Raw genomic sequence first — 23,633 nt, 5'->3', positions numbered from 1 at the left:
TATTTAACAAGTGAAAATGGTCAAATTTAATGTTAAACTACGAAAAAATAAACCTAAAGGTGTAGAAATTGTCCATATGAGTTTTTTATTTTTATTTTCCACACAGTATTCAAAGCCTGAGTCGTATCCAAATTCGTAATAGAAAATATTGTACAATACGAAAAAATCTTCCTCTTTTTGGACTTTCAAAAGACAGATGCTTCTTGAGAAACACAATATCTTAAGATGTCATTTGACTATGGCATAGAGTTGTTTTCTTTTTCCCCTTTCTGGGTTAGGCCGCCGTCCCCTTCGATTTGCGCATCGGGAATGATCTCAAAATCAAAATTTTCTAACAGAGGAATCGAGATTAGGGTTGACTGAACCACTCATCACCAGGTGAACTCATGATTATATTTAAATCAATAATACATATTCCCTCACTTTCTATTTGTTCTCTCCGTTTAAAAAAGGATGACCTAATTTGACTTGGAACGAAGTTTAAGAAAAGAAAGAAAATTTTTTAATGTTGTGATTTTAAATTAAAGTTATGTTAAATGTACAAAAATGTCTTTTAATCTTATAGTCTTAAACATGTCACGTGGAAAATTAAATTTAAAGTGTTGCCAAAAATAGAAAGGAATCATTCTTTTTGAAACAGATTAAAAAGAAAATATGATCATTCTTTTTTAAACGTATGGAATTTATGTTACCGTTTTAGATTTTACATGCATTATGAAACTAAAGAAGTTCACCTTTTCAACTTTGTTTAATTTTTTTGGAAGTCAAGTTTTCAATTAATGATTAAGAATCAATTTATTTTAATTAATTAATTTGACCAATAAACATGAATTATTCATTTAATTTTTTCTATGTTGGTCAAATGTATATTTTCCATACTAATAACACACAAAGATAAAATAGGAAAAAATATTACTATTATTTATACATTTATTTTATGAAATGATAGATATTATGAATCAAATATTTATAATAAGGATGATATAAAAAGGAACAGATGGAATAATTTGTACGGGCTCTTCTTACTAGGGTGTGCATTGGTTAGATGGTTCGATTTTATGTATTAGCGGTTCGATTCATCAATTTTTTGATTTATAAATAAACTAAACAAATAACAAATCAATAAGATATTCTTTATTGATTTTCGATTTATTGGTTTTCATCATTAACGGTTCTGTTTTCGATTTATCCAGTTAAAAATTGCTCATAAAATAAAAATATGATTTACCACTTCTCCAACAATTTGGTATGATATAGTGAGACAAGCAAACTAGTTTTAAATGTTTTGATACAGTGAAACAAGAAATAGAATGAGAAATTACATCAATAAAATTAGATGTAGCATGAAGGCTAACAATAACATGTTGCAACCAAAACATAATATGATTTTTTAAATGTGAAATAGAATTACTATGACATGTAAAGTGTGTAGACGATAGTGTAGAATATTAATATAGTGTTTAGATATGTTAAATTGTTAATATTTATAAAAAACATAATAAATAATTATCGATGTACTCAATAACCAATTACTAATATTCAATATAGAATCAATAATCCAATAATATATTTTTATAAAATTATTAAAAATCTATTAACCCAATAATATTTTTTCGGATTGTCATCAAATTTGTGTGTATGAGTTGGCCTTAGATGTAGTTGGATGGACGCACAAATCAAGGGGCAGGAGATTGAGTGAGTGGGAGTCTGTTTTCAACTTTGCCATCGTGGGGCACCTAACCACTCCCAACGCACAGCACCCACACATTTTTTCTTTACTTTTCCAATTTTTTTTTCTTCTCTTCTAGAAAATTCTCTTTTTTTCAAATTCCGTGATCACATAGGCGGATAAAAAGCTAGATTTTCGCCTTCCTTCTACAACTTACCATCCGTACTGTCACCTCAACTCCCGGTTCCCCGTTTAAACTTTTCATTATACATATTTTAATTTTAAAATATTTATGTTAGGATTTTTTTTCTCTTGCTGAAAGTTGGATATTGAAGGTTTTTTTTTTTTAAACGAAAAATATTTTAAATTTAAATTTGTTTTCTAAAATTTTAAAAATAACTTCACTTTATATACATAAATCAAAACATAATTTACATTTTAAAATAATATTTTTATTTTTTTTCAAATTATGTATTTTTATGTTCTGACACCCATTAAAATATGCATAAAACACATCTCAATAAATACTAGTCTAATTGTTATTCTTAGAAGGTTGTTTATTTAATGTCATCGGACATTAATAAAAAAAGAGTTTATTTATGTTTTTCTTTAAAAGTTTCGCCCATTTATATCATTGCTGATAAAAAAAAGACTTATCCATATTATTTTATAACTTTAATTTTGCAAAACCATTTGATATCTTGTTTGGAGAAAAATTACTTTTAATATTTAAAGTTATTTCATAAATATTTAAAAAAAATAAAATTTTTATTACTGTTCTTTGTTTGTTTTTTTGTGTCCCTAAAGGAAGAAGAAGCGAAAGAGTATATTTAATCCAAAAAACTTCAAGTGAATAATATTAAAAATTGTTTGAAATGTAAAAAATAATTTTATAAAATCAGAATTAAAAAAATAAAATGAAAAAATTAAATTAATAACAAATGATCCGAAATTTCAAATTTGAGCCTTTCGTCGTCTAAAATATTCCATTAGTTAGAATTGAGAAAATCAATAATGTGAAATCGCATTACTTACCGGCTCCCCCGGTCTCCCATTACTAGCCACTTCTATTAAACCCTTTCACGCCTTTCCACTTCATTTCACAAAAACCTCTCCAATTAAAACGAACTCCATTTTCCTTCTCAGTTCACAAAAAAAAATCATGGGTATATCATCAGTTATCCTTTCTTTACTTGTTCTTCAATTTCTTTTTCTGCATGTATCATCATACGTTATACTTCACGGGCTTTAACTAATTCCATTTTTTCCATATCTTCTTTTGTAATTTTTTGCAGGCAAGATTAAGATCGGAATCAATGGTATATAATCTGTTGTTTTTGTCTCGTGAATTTGTTAATTTAGTGTGTTTTTCTGAATTTTCATGAAATTACTTTTTGGTTTTGGCTAAGATCGGTTTCGAATGTTGTTTTGTTTGTAGGTTTTGGAAGAATTGGCCGATTGGTGGCCAGGGTGGCTCTACAAAGAGATGATGTTGAGCTCGTTGCTGTTAACGATCCCTTCATCACCGTGGAATACATGGTAACATGGCAATTAATGATAGTTTATGAACTATGAATTAAGCTTTAATGTCAGTTTAGTTTGGGTTGATTATATGTTTTAGTTCATTTAGTTCATAAAATTGTAGTATTTAGACAATTTTATCATAATTAGACTATTTTCACATGTTATAGTTAATTACCATGATTTTTTATGAGTTAACGGTACAAAATACACTTAAATGTGTCCAAGTTTTTTGAGTTTTCTATCGGAACTATCATGTGTGTGTTTCACAAACTGTTATCAAAACACACATGAACTATCATTGTTGAGTTAAATACCTGAAATTTCAGGTAGGAAAAGTGAACTCATAGTTCAGGTGTGTTTCGATAAACATTTGGTGAAAGTTCAAGTAGGAAATTCACAGCGTGTCGGAAGCTATTACAAAATGTTATCAAAACACATGAACTATCATTGTTTGAGTTTCATACCTGAAATTTCAGGTGGGAAAAGTGAACTACTCATAGTTCTGGTGTGTTTCGATAAATGTTTGGTGATAGTTCGAGTAGGAAAATCACACATGATAGTTCAGGTAGGAATCTCAAAAAATTGGGATACTTTTAAGTCTGTTTTTGATGATCAGTGCACCTCAGTCATTAAAAAAGGGTTGTTTTTGACCCTGTAATTCTTTTTTCTTTGGCTGTTTCTTAGTTCTTCACTTTCCAGAAGTGTTGGGTCAAAGACAGCACTTTTCCTTTATTTATGCTTTGCGAAATTCACATAGTGATATTCAGTAGTAACAATATCAGTAGATCTGTTGTTTTCTGGGGCTTTAAGTCGATGGGGATTGTATATGATGATTGTTGCAGACATACATGGTCATGTGTAAGTTTACTGTTATTATTTGAGGGGTTAAGTTGATGGGTATTGTATATGATGCTTGTTGCAGACATACATGTTTAAGTATGACAGTGTTCACGGTCAATGGAAGAACAATGAGCTCAAGGTTAAGGATGAGAAGACTCTTCTCTTTGGTGAGAAGCCTGTTACTGTATTTGGCATAAGGTAAATTATGTCTCCAACTTTTCTTTATTATATGAAAAACTGCATTAGAATTTCTCTTGATTGGACTTATTGTATGGATGTCTGAAGAAACCCAGAGGAAATCCCATGGGCTGAGGCTGGAGCAGAGTACATCGTGGAGTCAACTGGAGTCTTCACTGATAAAGACAAGGCTGCTGCCCACTTGAAGGTTTGTGATCCTAAATAACTAGAGCGTTCTTATTTTGGCTTACTGTTTGTAGCTAATATTGATTTTTCAAAGTACATAGTTTGACACTCCAACATATAATCCCCCATGGCCTGAACACTTGGTGCCTGAAACCATGTAGCGAACTTTGTTTGCATTTTTTCTTTTGTACATGTTTATGTATGCATTTGTTAGTGAAGGTGCTATTCTGAGGCTTTACTCATGTACTTTTGTTTTCTTCTCCTGTCTAATCAAACTTCTGTGGAAACTTAAGGACAGAGTATGCTGTCATCTTGAAAGCAATTTAAAACTTCTCTATGTATTTTCTCGACAGGAGTCTAGGTGTTGCAGTACGCTGTTTGTATTGTCTCTATATTAGTTTTTTTTAAAATGTAAATTGATGCTAATGCGATGATGTTTGGGTGTTGACTACTTGGATTGATATGGTTATCACGTATTTCCTTGCACATTAGCTTGATTACCTGCATTGAATAGTTGGTGTTGAGTACCTGCTTAAATTTTTTTGGTTGTTGTTATTACCAGGGTGGTGCTAAGAAAGTAGTTATTTCTGCTCCTAGCAAGGATGCACCTATGTTTGTTGTTGGTGTCAATGAAAAGGAATACAAGCCAGACCTCAACATCGTTTCTAATGCTAGCTGTACTACTAACTGCCTTGCACCTCTGGCAAAGGTTCCCTTTTTTTTCTTTTGCCCTGTTCTTCATTTTAGTATTTGAGCCTATATGTGAATTTAAATGATTTCTTTTATGACTTTGCAGGTTATTCATGACAGGTTTGGAATCGTTGAGGGTCTTATGACTACAGTTCACTCCATAACTGGTAAGTATTGCTTTATGCATTAGAAGTTAATACAGCTTCTGTAGCTTGAGTACTAAGTAATTATTTTATAACAGCCACCCAGAAAACTGTTGATGGACCATCAGCTAAGGACTGGAGGGGAGGAAGAGCTGCATCATTCAACATTATCCCCAGCAGCACTGGAGCTGCAAAGGCTGTTGGAAAGGTGCTACCATCATTGAATGGAAAGTTAACAGGAATGTCTTTCCGAGTTCCAACAGTCGATGTCTCTGTGGTTGATCTCACTGTGAGGTTGGAGAAAGAAGCCACCTATGATGAAATCAAGGCTGCTATCAAGTAAGACTGTGCACTTTATTCCTTTACCCATTCCCATTCCCCTTCCCCTTCCCCTTCCCCCCTTCCCTGTAAGAAATACAAAAGTTCTGTGCTTCATTCAGTTCTGGCTAGTATTAGACTACAGGTTTCCATGGATGCAAAATACATGCAAAAAAAGGAGTCATAGTGCTGGGTGAAATAGTAGAAAAGGCCCTAGGGCTACTCAACTTGTTTTAATAGCTGCTCATTTACATTAATATGCTTTTTTTTTTGCTTTGGCATTTCATTAGGGAGGAGTCTGAAGGAAAATTAAAGGGAATTCTTGGATACACTGAAGATGACGTGGTATCTACAGACTTTCTTGGGGACAACAGGTGAGGATGTATTTCGAAGTTATGTTCCATATTATGTCTGACTCACAACAACAAATGTCTATTGCTTCTGCCAATGCATTTTCCCTGTAAATTCCTATTCCTTTGTTAACCGACCCTGCGTGAACCAGACTAGACAGCCTAAGTGTTAATTTGTAATTCAAATGAAAATAATTTGCAGATCAAGTATCTTTGACGCCAAGGCTGGAATTGCTTTGAGCAAGAACTTTGTGAAGCTTGTTTCTTGGTATGACAACGAAATGGGCTACAGGTAAATCTTAAAAATTTACTTCTCTTTGTATTTAGAGCTGCTGTCGACCCATCTTTTAGCATTCTCCTTTACAAGAACTTTGTTATTCAGCTCTTAAATGGTTTGTGATCTGCTGCTAATGTTTTTCCTTGCTGTGGTTGCAGCACACGAGTGGTCGACTTGATTAAGCACATGGCATCAGTCCAGTAAAGTGGCAGTTCCGAGTATGATGGTGCGTTACTGAGCATATTTAGAAGAGGAAAAAAGCTTTAGAATAAAGTAAAATGAGAAGCTGTTTGACGAGTTTGGAGGTGGCTGTCTGTTTACTATTGTATTTTCATTTGGGGTCTCTTGTTGGATTGTTGTTTTCCCCAATTTTCAAATGTGTCTGCAAAACTGTCTGGATATGTTGTTTTGTCTTGCTATCAATGTATAATAACGTTGGACCCGCACTTATCTTTCTCACTGCCACCTTCCTCCCTCCCCCACAAAATCAACCACAAAAAGGAAGGATGATAAAAACAAAGAGGGAACTGGGCCTATTGTAATAAAGGGCTTGTCAGGTGCCTTTCAGAGCCTTCAAAAAGCCAATTATAAGGTGGTACGACGGGGTCACAGCCTGGTGCTTGATGAAAGTGATATTGAGAAAAGTAGATATCACTAAAGCTTATATCTTCACTTTCTGTTTGATGCCTACGGAATTTGCAATGGCAGGAAGGATTCCACCTTACAAAGGAAAAGAGCAAGAAAACAAAGTGCTCATTTTGAAAGAAACAAAGTAGGGAGATCTAATGACGGAACTACAACAACATATACCATACGCGGTGGTGTGTGTGTTGGAGGAGAGATTTGAAAAGAACAATGAATTAAATTCTATTGGATTTGATAAACTCTTGGCTCAAGGATAATTTGAAAATAAAAGTACAAACGCCTACTCTCGTACTAGAAGGATTAAGAATATGCCGCTCTGTGACCCTTGATGGTATACTTGCTTGGTGTTCTTGCAACTGTCGAGTCCTTTACACCAGTGAGGGGTGTCAGAATCCCGCCCAATAGGCTCAATTGATCCGTCCTTTACACATACTAAAAAGAATTGGTATGTTATATATAATTATCAAAAAAGATTTTTTTATTAGGTTTAAAATTTTTAAAAAGAACAAATGAAGCAATTCAAGTTATTAAGAATTAGACGTGTGTTATGACCTGTATTTCAGTCCAAATATCTTTTGGATGGCTTAATAACTCGCCTTTTTTATCACTCAAATTTAGTCCAACACGCTCATTTGACACCTCTAATTGTGATAGAGCTAGGAATTATCATAATTTATACATATATTATTATGTGAGATTGTACATTGATAACAAGTGTTATATTTAATGTGATAAATTTTATACATTACTAAATATGTATGTTGTATTTAACACAAAAATAATTTTTCACTATTATATTTTTTTTTACCTGATATGTTTTACTTGAACCAAATGTTTAATGATAACAACAAACTTTTATAATACATACATTATCTCTCTAAATTTCATTTATGTAAAATTAGTTTATGTTGCATATGTAGCTATTGAACAATGTAGTTCTAAACCAGCGACCAATTGATCTCTTACACCTTGTTCAGATGATTGTTATCCATTGTATTCTATTGTTAGTATAAATACAAAATGCTCATGTAGAAAGAAATCAAGGAGGGAGATTTCATGACGGGAGTACAACAACAAATACTACACGTGGGATAGATTCAATGGAGTCTAGAGAAAATAATGTGTACAAAAACTTACCCTCTATATTGAAAGGTGAAGAGATTTCTGAATACACTCACAGCTCAAAAATGATAAAGAGTAGCGATGAAAAATGAAATACCAATGACTTCCTCTCATACTAGAAGGATTAGATTAAAGAGTATCCCCCTTTATGTCCCTTGATGGTTCACTTCCCTGATGTTCTTGCAACTGCGGGGTCCTATACAACAGTGACGAGGAGTGTCAAAATCCAGCCCAATAGGTTCAAGCAATCCGTCCATTTATTCGAGCAATCGAGTTTATTAATTTTAACCTAAGTAATTCATAAAAAATTTTATCAATATATTTTTGAAAAAGTATTTTCTAAAATTTGGTATGTTATATATAATCATTAAAAAAGATTTTTTTCTTAGGTACTAAAAATTTATTAAAGAACAAATAAAATAATTATTAAGAATTAGTTTGTTATTGTTATGACCCACATTTCAATTCAAATATCTTTTAGAAGGTTTAATAACTTGTTCACTCTGCTCGAATTTAGAGCCTGTTTAGCTCAGCTTAAAAGTTGATTTTTGACTTATTTAACTGTTTGGCAATACTTAAAATAGCTTATTTTAAGTTAAAAAAAACTTATTTTAAGCCAAAAGTTAAAAGCTGGGGTAGGGGTGCTTTTTTTTTTAGCTTATAAGCTGTTTTAAGTTGATCACATTTTTATGTTTTTTCCCTTAATATTTTTATACAATCTCCAAATTACCCATATAACCCTAACATCTCTTTCTTCTATTTTTTCCTTTTCACGTTTGACATAACAACTTCAGCACTTTTATCCAAACGCATAACTGCTTATTTTAAAAATAAGTTTCAGCATTCAAAAGTACTTTTTTAAAGCTGCTTTTATTAAGCCCATCCAAACGGGCCCTTAACCCCATGCACTTATTTGATACCTCTAATCTCTAGCATAACAAAGTAGGAGTTCTCATAATTTATACTTGTATGTATTATTATGGAGTTTGGAGTCTAAATGGTAAAAAAATATTGACAAAATTTTTAAAAGGGTATATCAAAAAACTTTTTAACCAAAACGGTAAAATTTCTACTGATGTAGCGATTTATTTGGCCGGCGTTAAAGAAAAATTGCTACTCTTGCAGCGATTTGTACAATTTATTTTTTAATTTGAAATCGCTACCTCGTCAGCGTTTTTTGTTATTTTTTTTTTAAAAGTTTTTTTTTTAACAAATCGTTGTCAAGGCAACATTTTTTTAATGATTTTTTTAAAATTGTAAGTCGTTGCTTGTGCAGCGATTACTTAAAAAGTTTTTGTATTATTTTTTGAAGTAAATCGCTGCCCTGGCAGCGATTTGTTAAAAAAATATTTTTTTTAAAAAATAAAATAAAATTGCTGACGAGGTTGCGATTTCAAATTAAAAAAAGGCAAAAGTATTCATCACCCCCTTGAACTTGAAGCTTTTTATTCAATGTACACCTAAACTTTATTTTGTTTCAATTACCCCCCCGAACTTGCTTATTCATCCTACACGTACACCTTTTCCGTCCACTCAATATGATCGTGTCTACACGCGCATGACACGTAGATAAATATTTTACCACCTAGATAAATAATTTGCCACCTAGATTATCATGAGCCAACTCCCACTTGTTGGTCTTTGCTGTCTTTTGGCCTCTCTCTTTTCCCAAACTCACCACTTATAGAACCCCCTTTTGGCTTTTAATTAGTACACGACTAGGAGTATACAATTTGTCATTCTTCTTGTATCCAGTAACAAGCTTCAATCTTTCTCTCTCTTCACGCAATCCTACATCTTTTCTTGCATTCTTGTACCCCTTTTCTTGATTTAGTCTTCTTCTTATTTGCTAAGTTTAGAACAGAACAACTTTTTGCAGATTCTTCACTGTTTCTTTTATTTTTTGTGTGTGTAGACAAAATTTTTGTCTTACTGACATAGTACATGTGCGTGTATATATGAGTATTTGAATTTTTTTTGTTGTGATTCAAGATTTGAATTTGCTGACTGGGTTCTTGTTACTATAAAGCAAACTTTAATGGGTGACGACTAATTTGAGTATGGATTTGATTTGACAAGTTCTTGGATGTTGACTTGAAACCCCTTATCAAAGGAAACTTATATTTTGCCCATTCTTGTTGTTATTGTGTATCAAGATTCATGCTTCGAGTGCGACAATGGAGAGGTTTATGGCCTGCTTTTCATTTCTTTTAACACTTTGTTCAGAGGTTTAGTTTAAAGAAAGATGAAAAATTTTCTGAAGAAGGAGTAACAATACATACCCCATAGTGTCAAATAAAAAGCAAAAAAGGAGTAACAATACATACCCCATAGTGTCTACAACCGAAAAATCTACGTCCGGGATTGTCATTTGTCCATGAAATTTTCAAAATTGGAGGAGCCCCACATAAACAAACAAGTCTCCTGTTATTGTTCATGAATTTAGCAATAACAATTAAAACAAAAAAAGTGAGAAAAATCTGAAATTTGAAAAGGGAGAAAAGAAGAATAAATAGGTAGAGAATAGAGAGAGAAAAAAATCTTAAAATAACCCAAATATTAAAGAAAAAATAGATTTTTACTTATATTACCGTTGTAACTTTATGATGTAGCAAAAATTGCTGTCTCACGCGCCGTCTAGAGTTTGATTTCAGTTTCTATGCCAGGTGAACGGAAAAGGTGTACCTGTAGGATGAATAAGCAAGTTCAAGGGGGTAATTGAAACAAAATAAAATTTAGGTGTACATTGAATAAAAAGCTTCAAGTTCAGGGATAGTAAATACTTTTGCCTTAAAAAAATAAATTGTGCAAATCGCTGTTGTCTTAATGCCGGCCAAATAAATCACTAAATCAGTAGCGATTTTAGCATTTTGATTAAAAAGTTTTTTGATATACCCTTTGAAATCTTTGTCAATAATTTTTACCCTTTAGCCTCCGGACTATATTATTATGCAAGATTATAAATTGATAACGAATGTTATACGCTAAATATTATACTTGAGAACTAAATACTTAGTACTATTTTAATTATGTTGATTTTTAACACAAAATTGATTTCTCCCTAGTATATTTGCTTTACCTGATATGTTTTATTTGAGTCAAATGTTTATCGAAAACAATAAACTCTCATAATTCATACATCACCTCTCCAAATTTCATTTATGTAATATAGTTGATGTTGCATATGTTGTTATTGAATAATTTAGTTCTAAACCAATGATTAACTGATCTCTTATACCTTGTTTGGATGGTTGTTGCCATTGTATTGTATTGTTTGTTCAAATAAATTATTTGTTTTGATAGTTACTTATATTCTATTAAATCGTATCGATTAAATCCAAAGCTAGGTAATAACTAAGAGACCCATTTTATGTAACAATCAATTTGGCGTGATCGTATCGTTACCTTAACATTTTCTTCTCATTTGTCTTTATTTGTTATTTAATAATTATATTTCATCTATTGTCCTACATTTTCATAATAGATACAACTCTAGCTCATACTCTACTTTTCTTATACGTTTATCGTTCAAATTATGAATGTGCAATAATTTATTGAAATTTGTATTTATTAAAATAATAGAAAATACAATATACAATATATCAGAGTGTTAGGTTAAAAACAAATCACCAAACCTATACCTAATAGGCTTAAAACTAAATTAACAAGTAATCATTTTACTTCACTATATTTGTACCCAAATTGCTTTTTCTTCTTCTCTTGTTTAAAACGAACAAGACTAAAGAGGCTGGCACATTGTTTTCATCGGAACTTTTACAATAAATACGCTCTACTCTAACTCTGCACCCTCTACTGATCCATTTACACACCTGGCAACTTTACTCCGTTCAATGGCTACTCTCACCTTCAATTCCGTCGCCGCCACCTCCAAAATCCGATCCTCCGTCGCCGCCGCAAACTCCTCCGTCCGTCGCCAGCTGTCACATGTCCGCCTTCCGTCTTCTCCTATTCAGCCATCATCTGTCTTGCAGTGCCGCTGGTCTTCTTCCGCCTCTTCAGGTATCTTTCAATTCGTAGTAGAGACGGATCTAATCCTTCTCTGCTTACTGCTTTCCAATTCTAAAAATGTTGTATGTATTATAGATACTTAGTGTTCATTGACTTTAAATCTTGAGTGCGATTCCTTTTTAGAAAAATGTATATTGACATTTTGCCTGATGAGAAATAAATACAATAGGACACTCGATTCTGGCCTCTGTTTATAGGAAAGGAATTCAAGAATATTTGAAAGCAAAAAGGAATCTGTAATTAGTTTAAAGGACAGATGCATTTCTCATCTGTTTTTTTTTTTTGGTAATAGCTAAAATGATACATAAGCCATGGTTGACTTTTTGAGTTCATAACACAACTTGTGATGAGCAGTTTTGCTGCTTTTAATACAATACCCTTTATCAATCAGAAAAAGATGTTCCTTTGTTTATAATTAGTTGTATAGATGTATAATGGGATTGTGATATGATCAGGTGTGAGAGCTCAGGTGACAACCACTGAACAAGTTGGAGTTAAGGCTGCTGCAAAAGTTGAAGCTCCGGTTGTTATTGTCACTGGAGCTTCTAGAGGAATAGGGAAGGCAATTGCGTTGGCTTTGGGAAAGGCTGGTTGTAAGGTCAGCATTGTGTTCCATTTTTTAAATACTAGAACTTATCTAATTTCACTCTTGCATTTGTATACTATGGTGTTGGCGACCTATGTGGCTTTACTGTAAAACATTATCAGCTCTAAGGTGCTATGGTAGTTGCTCAAGTTGTGTTTCCGTTGGCCATAGTTTAAAAGTGAAACAATGGGAAGTACTCTCTCTGTCCTTTGACTGCTCTGTTTATCATCTTAAGGTAAAATGTTTAATGGATAATTTTAATTGAGAATAAAAGGCTTTAATAGGATAGTTTCAAATGTGCGAAAAATAAATTAGTTACCTGAAAGGTGTCAGATGAAGTGTAAAACAATACTAGTTTGTGTTATTCTATATTGTTTTTGGGTGAAATTGCCGTTAACAAGCAGAAGCTTATACGGGCCAGAGTAGAAAGCGAAGCGGGTCCTCCTCCTCCTCCACATCTTCTTCTTATTTAGCTTAGTCTTTACTACGTGAAGTCAGGCATTTGAAAAATGTGAATTCCGTTGATTTAAGTTCTTCCGAAAGCTTCCAATAATGTTCTTGAGCTGACATAGGTTGATACACGGGCATTACTGTTCATCAATTTGTAATTTTCCCATACCTGCTTGATATAAAGTTCAATATCGGTGGCAGGTCCTTGTGAACTATGCCAGATCTTCAAAGGAGGCAGAAGAAGTTTCCAAAGAGGTATGTGTACCTTTTTTTAGTAATAATTTAGTTTAGTTTTTGGTATATATTAGTATCCCTGATACTTCCATTCCCAACTGAAAATATCATTTTAATTACTTGAAACATGAACTGTGTCTCGAACTTCAGTCTGGTAGCCTTTTTATTTTATTCTATTTTTATAGATAGAGCTAGGTCTTCCTCTCTGATTCAAAGAATTGGTCAAACATGGAAAACTGATTCTGCTCTCTCATCTTTGTTAGAATTTTTCTGATAAGATAGAAGCTAGTTAATGACCTGATTGCTTGTACTGAAACCGTAAAAGCAAAAGGAATTTATCTTTGCTGGTAATACTCTTCCATGGAAGATTGATGAAGTTGTCGATATATATATGATAATGGCTCGGTGAAGTTATACTGCATATATTTTATACTTGCGCATTTCAAACAATTATGTTTTCTCTTGGCTAATCCTCATCTATCAAGAAGTGTAAGTTTAGGTTCAAACTTTGTGTTTGGTTTCACTTATCTTCATGCAAGTTCCATCTCAAAACGTTGGCAAACATAGATTATTTTAGTTTTATCTCAGTCTTGTAAAGGAGCGAAACCTGCTTTTATCTCAGTCTTCCATCCATTGTTTGATTGCTGTTAGATTTGAAACTTCCGTTATTACTTCAACGAGCAGCTATCTATTCTTGGGTGTGGGAACTGGGAACAAGTCATACGGTCATGCTTAAGGCTGTCTCTCATGCTCCTTGAAAAAAGAAAAGATCTTTTCTGAGTGATTCAAGAATGTCATATTTTGTAGATTGAAGCATGTGGTGGCGAAGCCTTGGCTTTTGGAGGCGACGTTTCAAAAGAAGAAGATGTAGAGTCCATGATGAAAACTGTAAGCTCTCTCTTTTGTTAGTAATATTAATTAATGGTGGATCTTATCACAGTTGTTGCCAGCTGAATTGCACCTCATAAGTATAACATCTGCAGGTGGTTGATCGATGGGGAACAGTTGATATCTTGATCAATAATGCAGGTTAGCTACCACCTTTATTTTGTTGCGACAAGTCAAAAAGATCATTTAATCAATTTTGCACCAAGATAATACCAACAAGTTAACACATTTGTGCTGTGACATTAAGCATCCAACAAAAATCTGTGCAACTTTCTAGTTAGAGAGGAACATGTTTTTACCCCATATATACAAGTGAAACAATATTTTTTTTATGCAGGCTAGCAAAAGTCATCCCGTTTTGCATCAAGTTTTATTAGAATTCCCTATCAGTAGTTCTCTTTTTCTTCTTTTCAGGTATCACGCGTGATACCTTGTTGATGAGAATGAAGAAGTCTCAGTGGCAGGAGGTTATTGATTTGAATCTTACAGGAGTTTTTCTCTCCACACAGGTCTATACGCTAGCTGTGTTTCAATTGGTAGTTTGGTTGTCTCCCCCAATCCCTCCTCCCAAAACCTGTATGTATTTTTCTTAAATAAGGTTCTTATAAGGGATCTTTCTTCTTGTTGCAGGCTGCAGCTAAAATCATGATGAAAAAGAAAAAGGTAAATTTGTCCATCTACCTCTTGATCTTCAGAAATAATATTATTTGTCTGGTAAGGTTCAAGTGTTCCGAAACTGTTGCATAGAGAGAAGTGCATTTGTCTCTATGGACTCTACAGCAGTTATAAACAATGACTACACCACATGGTGGGTCATTGAGGTCGTCCACACTAGCCCTTTCCAAAATTTTATGTATGGAAGAAATATCACTAGAACAACCATGTGGGGCAGGGGTCATCCCTAGCTTTGGGTAGAATAACCAAATTGTATTTTCCATTCCTGGTTTCTTGGACTCGCATGCTAGTCAAAGTAAAACAAAAAAGGAATTGAAAACACAATGACCGGTTGGCTATGTGTGACACTTGCACTACATTGATTAAACAGGGCATGGGCAAAATACTTCTCTTATCTGGATTGAAAGAAAATGGACAGAAATACATTAGTTGAAGGGAGATAGCTTATAACTTTATTCCCACCTAGTGTTAAAAGATAACATAATGCTACAATAAGATTGTCAGGTCAATTAGTTTTCTCTCTTGTTTGAAGCATCAAAAGTTGAGTTGATTTCAGCTTCAGAATTTGGATTTGTCGTGTTTGAAATCGGTTATGATGGAAGGGTTTTGATGTGACGCAGAAGCTGTTTCCAGCTATTCCGTTCCATGGATTTCAGTTGATGGTGTCATTTACTCAGATTCTGTCACCTGCTATATTGCTGACAGTTACCTTTTCAATGAATATGAACTAGTTATTCTTACAAAACAAGAAACAAATTTACTGATCCTTGAGTATGTTAAAATAGCCAGGTTGTGCCAGATGCCAACTAATAAGACTGTTCCCATCATGTTTATCTAGCGATATATTCTGATCCTTGAAAAAAAATTGATCACTAAGATGAAAGCAATGCAATGGAGTTTTATACTGTTCCTTATATACTTCAGAATTTTATTTAGGCATGGTCTACACTTTTCAGGGAAGAATCATCAACATATCTTCTGTTGTTGGTTTAGTTGGCAATGCCGGGCAAGCCAACTATAGTGCTGCTAAAGCAGGAGTCATTGGCTTAACCAAGAGTGTTGCAAAAGAATATGCCAGCAGGAATATTACTGTAAGTGCTCCTAGTCATTCCGTTGTATCACTTGGCTTGTTTACGTTAATGCTAGCTACGAAGGATTTGGTAAAGCATATTATCAAGGAACTTTTTCTGATGAGGACAAACTAATGAGTTGTCTCTCTTATTTTTCCCATTGGTGATATAATGACTTCTTATGGCTCATAATTAGGTTATTTATGCTGAATTTTACTTTTCTGCAGGTTAATGCTATTGCCCCTGGATTTATTGCATCAGATATGACTGCCCAGCTAAGTGAAGACATTGAAAAGAAACTTTTACAAAGTATTCCGTTAGGTAAGAGCAGATGTCTTTTAAAGTTTTTGTGGCGTTTATATCTCAACATAGTGACGAGTTCCCTGCACCTCTAAGACGAGGAAAAGGTACTCCAAGTAGCATAAGACAACATCAGATGCAATTGTCAAATTTCATTTGTATCAATAGAAAACTCTGACTCTATAAAACGAATAAAACTAAGTTGGAACTGAAAAACATCAACTGAGCTTGAAACTTGATAGTAGGTAGTTTCCCCTTCTTCAATGCATCCAACATTTCAAAGACTTTGTACTTGCTATGTATAAAAGATTTCATTTATTAAACTAGTAAAAGTAAGTACTATTCAATTTAATTTTTTAGGAAATATGGTTCATATCTATATTTTTCAGATTAAAGCACAAAAGAGTTCTGGTAAAGAATAACTATATTGACTCACTTTGGTTTCACATAACACAGGACGCTATGGTCAACCTGAAGATGTTGCTGGACTAGTGGAATTCCTAGCACTCAGTCCCGCAGCCAGCTATATTACTGGACAGGTAACTTCCATCTTATGCGGCCTCATCTGTCATTTATCCAAAGCTTCTCTCTTGCTACGTCATGTTAAAACATCTTTTATTAAGAATATCTATTTCCTTTACAGGTTTTGACTATCGATGGTGGGATGGTAATGTAGAAGTTTACCCCATAGTTTGCTCATGAAGAAAGATTGGAAGTGTGATCACTTATATTATACCTTGACTGTAGCCTTGCTTCGTCCAATATCTGCGTAAAAGGAACTTGATAATTTGGTGGTAGAAGATGACCTTACTCATCATTTTTCTGCATTTTCCCCTCTTCTTTTTCCGTTTTCTTAGAAGCATTTTTGAACCAGGGTTTGATCATTTTGTTGTGGTTTCTATGTTAAAGCTGAGTAAACACTATTTGACGCACTTCCTTTGGTCAAAGCATCCTCATGTACTGCCATGAAAGCTTGCTGCTCTTGGCTTAACCTCTGAGAACGGGAGATTGATTAATCAATGGCATAATTTAGCTCATGCTTATTTACAGTTGAAGTAATTTATTTTAGCTCTAGTTATGAATTGATCACCTTTTAATCCCCTTTTAGTTTTTTAAACAAGTCCAACAGTACCCTCACTAACAAAAGCCCTGGACTAGAGAAAAAAAAATAAATACAAAGATGGTCCCTTATGTTCGGGGTAGACTCAAATTACTTCCTGAAATTTGTCATAAGTGAACTTTTTTTCTTTAATCTCTATCAAATATTTTAAAGTTTTGCCGATTTATCTTTAAGATAACTATGGAAAATATATAAACACTAGAAAAATCTCCTCCGATCCTAAAAAATTGAACACAAAAAACAGTACTTAAATACTATAATGTACCAAACAAAATATATATTGTACATTAAAAAAAAGCAAATAGACTAGAAATAGCAAAAAAAAAGGAAGAACTCTCGGATGTGAGTTCTCAGCTAAAATTCTTTTTTTTTCCTCAGAATTTAAATTTTACTAGGGGTGGCAAAATTAAATCTAATTCTTCCCATTCTTTCAATCTGTTTAAGTTTAGGCAGGTGTTGATCCACCCATTATTAGTTCAATCTATCCTAACCCAATCTATTTCAACCCATCAAAAATTGAATTGATATGTAATCAGAATTGACTCATGAAAAATCTTATCAAAATATATTTTAATTTTTTTCTCAATCAATTTGATATGTTGTATATAGCAATAACAAAGAAAAAGATAATTTTATTAGAAACTAAAATAATTTACAAGAACAAACAGAACAATTAAGCTTAATAAAAAAATGAATTAAATTGGATCTTGACCCGTAATGTAACTCATTTTGACCCAAGCTGATTTGGATTAGTTTGAATCTTAACACAATTATTATCTTAACCCATTATGACCCAACCAACTTTGACCCAACCCGTTCAATTGTCACCCTTGAATTTATCAAACAGACAGTGACCAAAATGATATTAGAGTGTAGTTTAGGGGCTATTTTGAACCTAACCCAAACATATGGACCATTTTTGTCATTTTTCTCCCCTAAATTACCGTTCCTCTTTTTTCCTTCTTTCTCCCCTAAACATAGCCGAATCCTCCACTTCTGTAGACCTTCTCCATATCTTTCCTCTGTGATTTCAGCGGCCAACTGTAAGTTTTTCTTGTGATTTTAGTGGCATAACTTCTCAGCTGCTCTACGTTTCTAAATACTTTTTCAATTTTCTGTGCAATTTCATAAAAAAAGACGAGATTTTAGTTAGCTACTGGATTTATACTTCATTGGTGTTGTGAAAATTTCCTGTTGCTGCAACTTTTTTTTTTCTTTTTCAAATTTGAATTATGAGATTTTAAATGGTTCCTTTTTGTACTTTAATTCATGAGAAGAAGAAAAATGTGCAGTTGATTGTGTCAGTGATGTACATATTAGGATAAAATGATCCAATATGTGTTAGTATGCTATGTCACTTTGATGAGAAAGCATGAAGGAGAACTGAAATACAATTGAGAGTCAAAGTTTTTTTTGTGTTTTTTTAATACATAGACATAGCAGTAGTTAGAAAAGAACTTATATTAGGCAGAACGAATCCTGCAACTGGCTTTTAACTTTCATTAGCTCAGTAGAGTGTGTTTGTGTTTCTATCTCCTAGGAACTCCAAATCTTGATAGGTGAATGTGATCGATATTGATGAAGCTCAGTTCTTTGATAACCTTAATGTTTTTTTCTGCAATGCTGCTGATCTTGATGGAAAGAATGTAATTATTACAGGGTTAGATGGTGATTACTTGAGGTATTCCTCGAATAACTCATTTTCCTTTCAATGTTTCAGTTCCTGCTACGACCATCACTGTCAGCTATTGCCCCTGGGAACCATCAAGAAAGAAGCTATTTTTAGCAGGGGGTTCTCACTTTATGGTTAAAATCAAATGCCAATGTGATTGAAACGTAATGTTTGAAGTGGGATGGGATCTAGCAACTTCACCTCCTTGAAATTTAATAATCCTTTTTTTTGTTCGTTAATCAAGCTGTGGCAGGTTAACTCTTATGGTTTCCGTGGACTAGTGATGCTGAATATATAATTTCAGGGCAATTCTTTCCTTAAGCAGTCCTGATGAGTAAAGTTGGTTTTGTTTCTGATATCAACAATGAACTTCATATCCATTCTGTGGAAACAGAGGATCACTAGTGCAATTCATCAAACAATTGTTATATCTTTGTCCAAACAAACTATTCATTCATGTCAAGTTTATTGTTTGAAAACATCGGATGCAAATTTTACTTCAGAGAAGTCAGAATCAGAAAAGGAAGAAAGGTTGGTAGATCAGGGAATGGTGACAACAAGGAACAGCTTAAGTCAAAGAATTGAAAGTGTACCCATAGGAGAGTCCATTGGATCCACTTTCCAAAGCTGGATGGGTGATGGTTTACCTATTCATAGAGGTGACATTTTCCACACTATGAATCGTTTGCGCAAACTCAAATTGAACAAGCGTGCTCTTGAGGTTCTTTTACTCTGTCCTTTCTTGCCAAATTTGAAAATGGGCATTTACCTATTATGAAGTACATGAAGTATTCAACCTACTGTGAACACCACTAGGGTGCACTTTACATGTTTACATAAGATATCTAAGGGTAGTAGTAGTGAATGTAGTACTACTACTAGTGTTATGTTTCAGGTAAAGCTGGTACAGAGTGTTATGTTCCATATTAGTTATTCAGGCATTTTCAATATACGAATTTCCTCTATTCCTTCTCAAAAAATATATACTGAATTTGCTCTATTATGTTGTTGAGCTCATTTTCAAGTCTTACCTATAATAATGCCTAATCAAGCATAACTAGTTGATGTTGACAATCTTTAGGTTCTTAGTCTAGCTGTATTCACTAGTGTTTCAGTGTTAGATTTGGTTATCATTGAAATAGATAGAATTTAGTGCTCATTAGAACTTCACTTGTGATATTAAGCAATATCTATGCTTTTCACAGGTGATGGAATGGGTTATAAGGGAGAGACCATATAGACCAAAGGAACTAGATTACTCATATTTAGTAGAATTCACTTCTAAGCTTCATGGAATATCACAAGCTGAAAGTCTATTCTCCCGAATTCCGTCTGAGTTCCAAAATGAGTTGCTCTACAACAATCTTATACTTGGATGCTTGGACAGAGGACTGATCAGGCTTTCACTAGCATATATGAAGAAAATGAGAGAACTGGACCATCCCATATCTTATTTGGTGTTCAATCATCTCATCATTCTTCATTCCTCCCCAAGCCGCAAGAAGTTCATTCCTAAAATCTTGACGCAGATGAAAGCCGATAAGGTTACTCCACATGTTTCAACCTTCAATATTCTGCTCAAGATAGAAGCAAATCAACACAATATTGAAGGCCTGTTGAAAGTTTTTAGTGACATGAAGAGAGCAAAAGTTGAACCGAATGAGGTATCTTACTGTATATTGGCCAATGCACATGCTGTGGCTAGATTGTATACAGTTTGTGAGACCTATACTGAAGCTATTGAGAAATCTGCAACTGGACAAAACTGGTCTACATTGGACATTCTGGTCATACTCTATGGATATCTGGGAAAGCGGAATGATTTAGAGAGGACATGGGGTGTCATTCTGGAGCTTTCCCATGTTAGGTCTAAGAGTTATGTCCTGGCGATCGAAGCATTTGGTAGGATTGGAGATCTCTGTCGAGCTGAAGAGCTGTGGTCCGCAATGAAATCAAGGAATTCTTTGAAGTCAAATGAGCAGTTCAATTCGCTGATAGCTGTATATTGTAGACATGGACATATTACCAAAGCCACTGCATTGTATAAGGAGATGGAGAAAAGTGGGTGCAAGCCAAATGCCATTACTTATCGGCATCTTGCTCTTGGTTGCTTGAGAGCGGGATTAATTAAGGAGGCCATCAAAACTCTTCAATTGGGGATGGATATGAAAACAAGCATAAAGGTGAAAAGATCAACTCCATGGTTGGAAACTACTCTTTCAATAATTGAAATATTTGCAGATAATGGTGATGTAGAGAATGCTGAAAAGTTGTTTGAAGAACTGAAGAAAGCGAATTATACTAGGTATACCTTTGTGTACAATGCGTTAATCAAGGCGTATGTTAAGGGGAAGGTATATGATCCAAATCTTCTTAAAAGAATGATTCTTGGAGGGGCTAGGCCAGATTCTGAGTCCTATAGCCTTTTGAAAGTTATTGACCAACTTCGAACGTGAATATATTAGAATTATGTTGTGTGATTTTGCACCCTACTTCAAATTACTCGGCTAAGAGTAGTCCTATTCTGCGGCTCTGCGAATTGCTGAAGATAGCTATACTTCAGTGTGCCTGTTCTGTCCGAGTCTTGGAAAGATGATGGCAGGTTAGACAAGTTACGCTATATAATGTAGATGTCTTGATTTGCTAATTGGCATATACTTGTTCATTAAATCTGCTTGCCTTTATGGTCAACTTCAGCATTGTAATATTTGAATGGTTCTTAGCAATTTGACATTGCTTTAGGGTTTCTTTTGAGAATATTATTATAAAGATGTATGTTTGAGATACACATCGAACTCTTGTTGCTTCAAAACTAGATTTGCTTTTTTTTATTAGTTTATAATTTATAATATGCTTATCTGGTCTGGATGCAGTTTGTGCTTTGTTGTTTTCATCTTTGCAAGAAATTCTAGGTTGAGATGATGCCTTTGTTTCTGGACTCTATACTTAGTGTTGCATTATTTACATGTGCCGATCCCACTTCTGTCTTAAACTTCAATGTACTCTACATGTATGGAACTCAAAAAGGAAAAAATTCCTAGATCAGAAAAACAGTTTATCTATATGTATGTGGACAAATGCACCTCTGCATATTTCATCTTATTTCATCACAATGCACATTGTATGGTTTCTCTTTCAATTTTGGAAATGTTTCTGGGAGCTCTTACCCTGATGGCATTACCATTGCGTATGAAATGTAATTGAAATAGAACGTGATTTGAACTTGTATCAGCTATGTTGCACTTACGGTACTTGCTCATTGAGTTGCTGCGTAGATTTAAGGCATGCGATGATAACCAAAAAACATGTTTCATATTGCTGAAGAAGGTAATGCAGCACATAGCAGAATCAGATAAAAGTTTTTAACTTTACATAATGTTGTTTGTAGTTTGGCCAATGTATGGGGAAACGAAGAGAGCAGAATCAGGAATTGATGATCAAAGATTAGAAATATCTGCAACAGAGTATCAGCAGGAACAAAGAGGAGTTTTGTGAAGATTGCAGCTGATTGGGCCGAGGCCAAGGCCGAGGATGGATAGTTGTAAGCAGATGCTAAGCACCAAAGACACAAATGCTTGACCAAAGACCAGTTATTTTGTATCAACTACTGTCCGAGCTTTCCTAGATTCACTTGTGGAATTACACTAAGTATATCGTTGTTATACTATCCAAACTTCCTCATTTTCTTGGAATAAATTTCACTTTTCTGTTGGACTATTTTGTCACATATACTTTATAAGGTTAATTATGACAGCATGTCCTTTTTCATCTTGATGATGAATATTTCTCACCTTTCAACAACTATTCAAGAGATGGTCCGTGACTACTTTTATGTCCCCATGCACCGCACATTGTTCATATTTTCGGGTAGATAATGCAACGTAGATTTGAATTTTTCAATCCTCACACAATGCCTAAATTCAACAACTTTCACCTAACCATGTGGTCAGTGGCGGAGCCACGTGAGGGGTGTTCTGGTGCGGTTCAAGCACATTGGTGATCTAAAGCAAAAATCAAATGGGTTTTAGTTTTCAATTAATAATATAATCATTTTTATTTTAAATTATTTTTCATAAAATACAATACTTCAAATATGTCAAATTTCTTCTAATATTTCCTCCATTTTTCATGAAAAGTTAACTTTTTCTACAAATACAATTCAATATTTGTTAAAAATAACAACTTATAACCTCTTATTATTAAAAATAAGGCCCCTTAAATTTGGGCGTAAGGCGCATGTCTTTATTTTAACAATGTCGAGCCACCAGGGGATGTCGACCGACACCCCTTTGTCGAAAAATTACATTGTGTAGCTAGAATTAAAATATTTTTTCATATATATTTATATTATGTATTGACACTCCTTGGCTTCTACACGATTTTATTTCTTTATATTTTGACACCCCTTAAATCAAATTTTAACTCCGAAACTGCATGTAATTTATATCTACACAAAAATCTATATCTGACGGTAAAATTTCAAAACTCTCTTTCTTTTTTCATAGTTCATGTCACATCAAAATAAATCAACACAAATTGAGACGTCTTCCCAAAAACTATTTCGAAAAGTGATAGGATCATTCAAAGCAGATTAAAGTAGTCAGTCAAATGAGGAGTCGGGGGAAATCCACTCTCACCTTACTAGTAATAATTCAATTTAGAGTAATA

The 23,633-nt window shown here is 33.7% G+C and overlaps 3 protein-coding genes across 4 annotated transcripts; all 3 read left to right on the top strand.

Moving 5' to 3' along the window:
- The first annotated feature begins 2,714 nt into the window (after positions 1-2,714).
- Positions 2,715-6,620, top strand: LOC101255800 (glyceraldehyde-3-phosphate dehydrogenase, cytosolic). The gene is made up of 11 exons (XM_004241455.5): positions 2,715-2,835; positions 2,965-2,988; positions 3,108-3,208; positions 4,116-4,231; positions 4,319-4,418; positions 4,959-5,105; positions 5,193-5,253; positions 5,328-5,568; positions 5,838-5,921; positions 6,100-6,189; positions 6,333-6,620. The coding sequence occupies exons 1-11, from the start codon at positions 2,832-2,834 to the stop codon at positions 6,376-6,378; spliced, it is 1,014 nt and encodes a 337-aa protein (XP_004241503.1). The 5' UTR covers positions 2,715-2,831; the 3' UTR covers positions 6,379-6,620.
- A 4,949-nt stretch (positions 6,621-11,569) lies between these two features.
- On the top strand, positions 11,570-17,228 carry LOC101255205 (3-oxoacyl-[acyl-carrier-protein] reductase 4). Its single transcript, XM_004241453.5, has 11 exons — positions 11,570-11,961; positions 12,426-12,568; positions 13,208-13,261; positions 14,048-14,128; positions 14,224-14,269; positions 14,543-14,637; positions 14,759-14,791; positions 15,760-15,894; positions 16,101-16,194; positions 16,630-16,712; positions 16,817-17,228. Exons 1-11 carry the CDS (start codon positions 11,793-11,795, stop codon positions 16,847-16,849), a joined length of 966 nt encoding a protein of 321 aa, XP_004241501.1. The 5' UTR covers positions 11,570-11,792; the 3' UTR covers positions 16,850-17,228.
- Positions 17,229-18,190: 962 nt separating this feature from the next.
- LOC101261926 (pentatricopeptide repeat-containing protein At1g07590, mitochondrial) lies at positions 18,191-22,679 on the top strand. 2 transcript variants are annotated; one of them, XM_004241475.5, is made up of 4 exons: positions 18,191-18,336; positions 19,014-19,686; positions 20,171-21,567; positions 22,354-22,679. In XM_004241475.5, the coding sequence occupies exons 2-3, from the start codon at positions 19,330-19,332 to the stop codon at positions 21,419-21,421; spliced, it is 1,608 nt and encodes a 535-aa protein (XP_004241523.1). In that variant the 5' UTR covers positions 18,191-18,336; positions 19,014-19,329; the 3' UTR covers positions 21,422-21,567; positions 22,354-22,679. The 2 variants fall into 2 exon arrangements, with proteins under 2 accessions (XP_004241523.1, XP_019069929.1); XM_019214384.3 differs by having other exon boundaries at positions 18,201-18,336; positions 19,014-19,624.
- The last annotated feature ends 954 nt before the right edge of the window (positions 22,680-23,633 follow it).

This window comes from Solanum lycopersicum, chromosome 6 (genome assembly GCF_036512215.1).
Source record: "Solanum lycopersicum chromosome 6, SLM_r2.1".
NCBI lineage: Eukaryota > Viridiplantae > Streptophyta > Magnoliopsida > Solanales > Solanaceae > Solanum > Solanum lycopersicum.
This window is presented reverse-complemented; position numbering and strand designations above follow the sequence as displayed.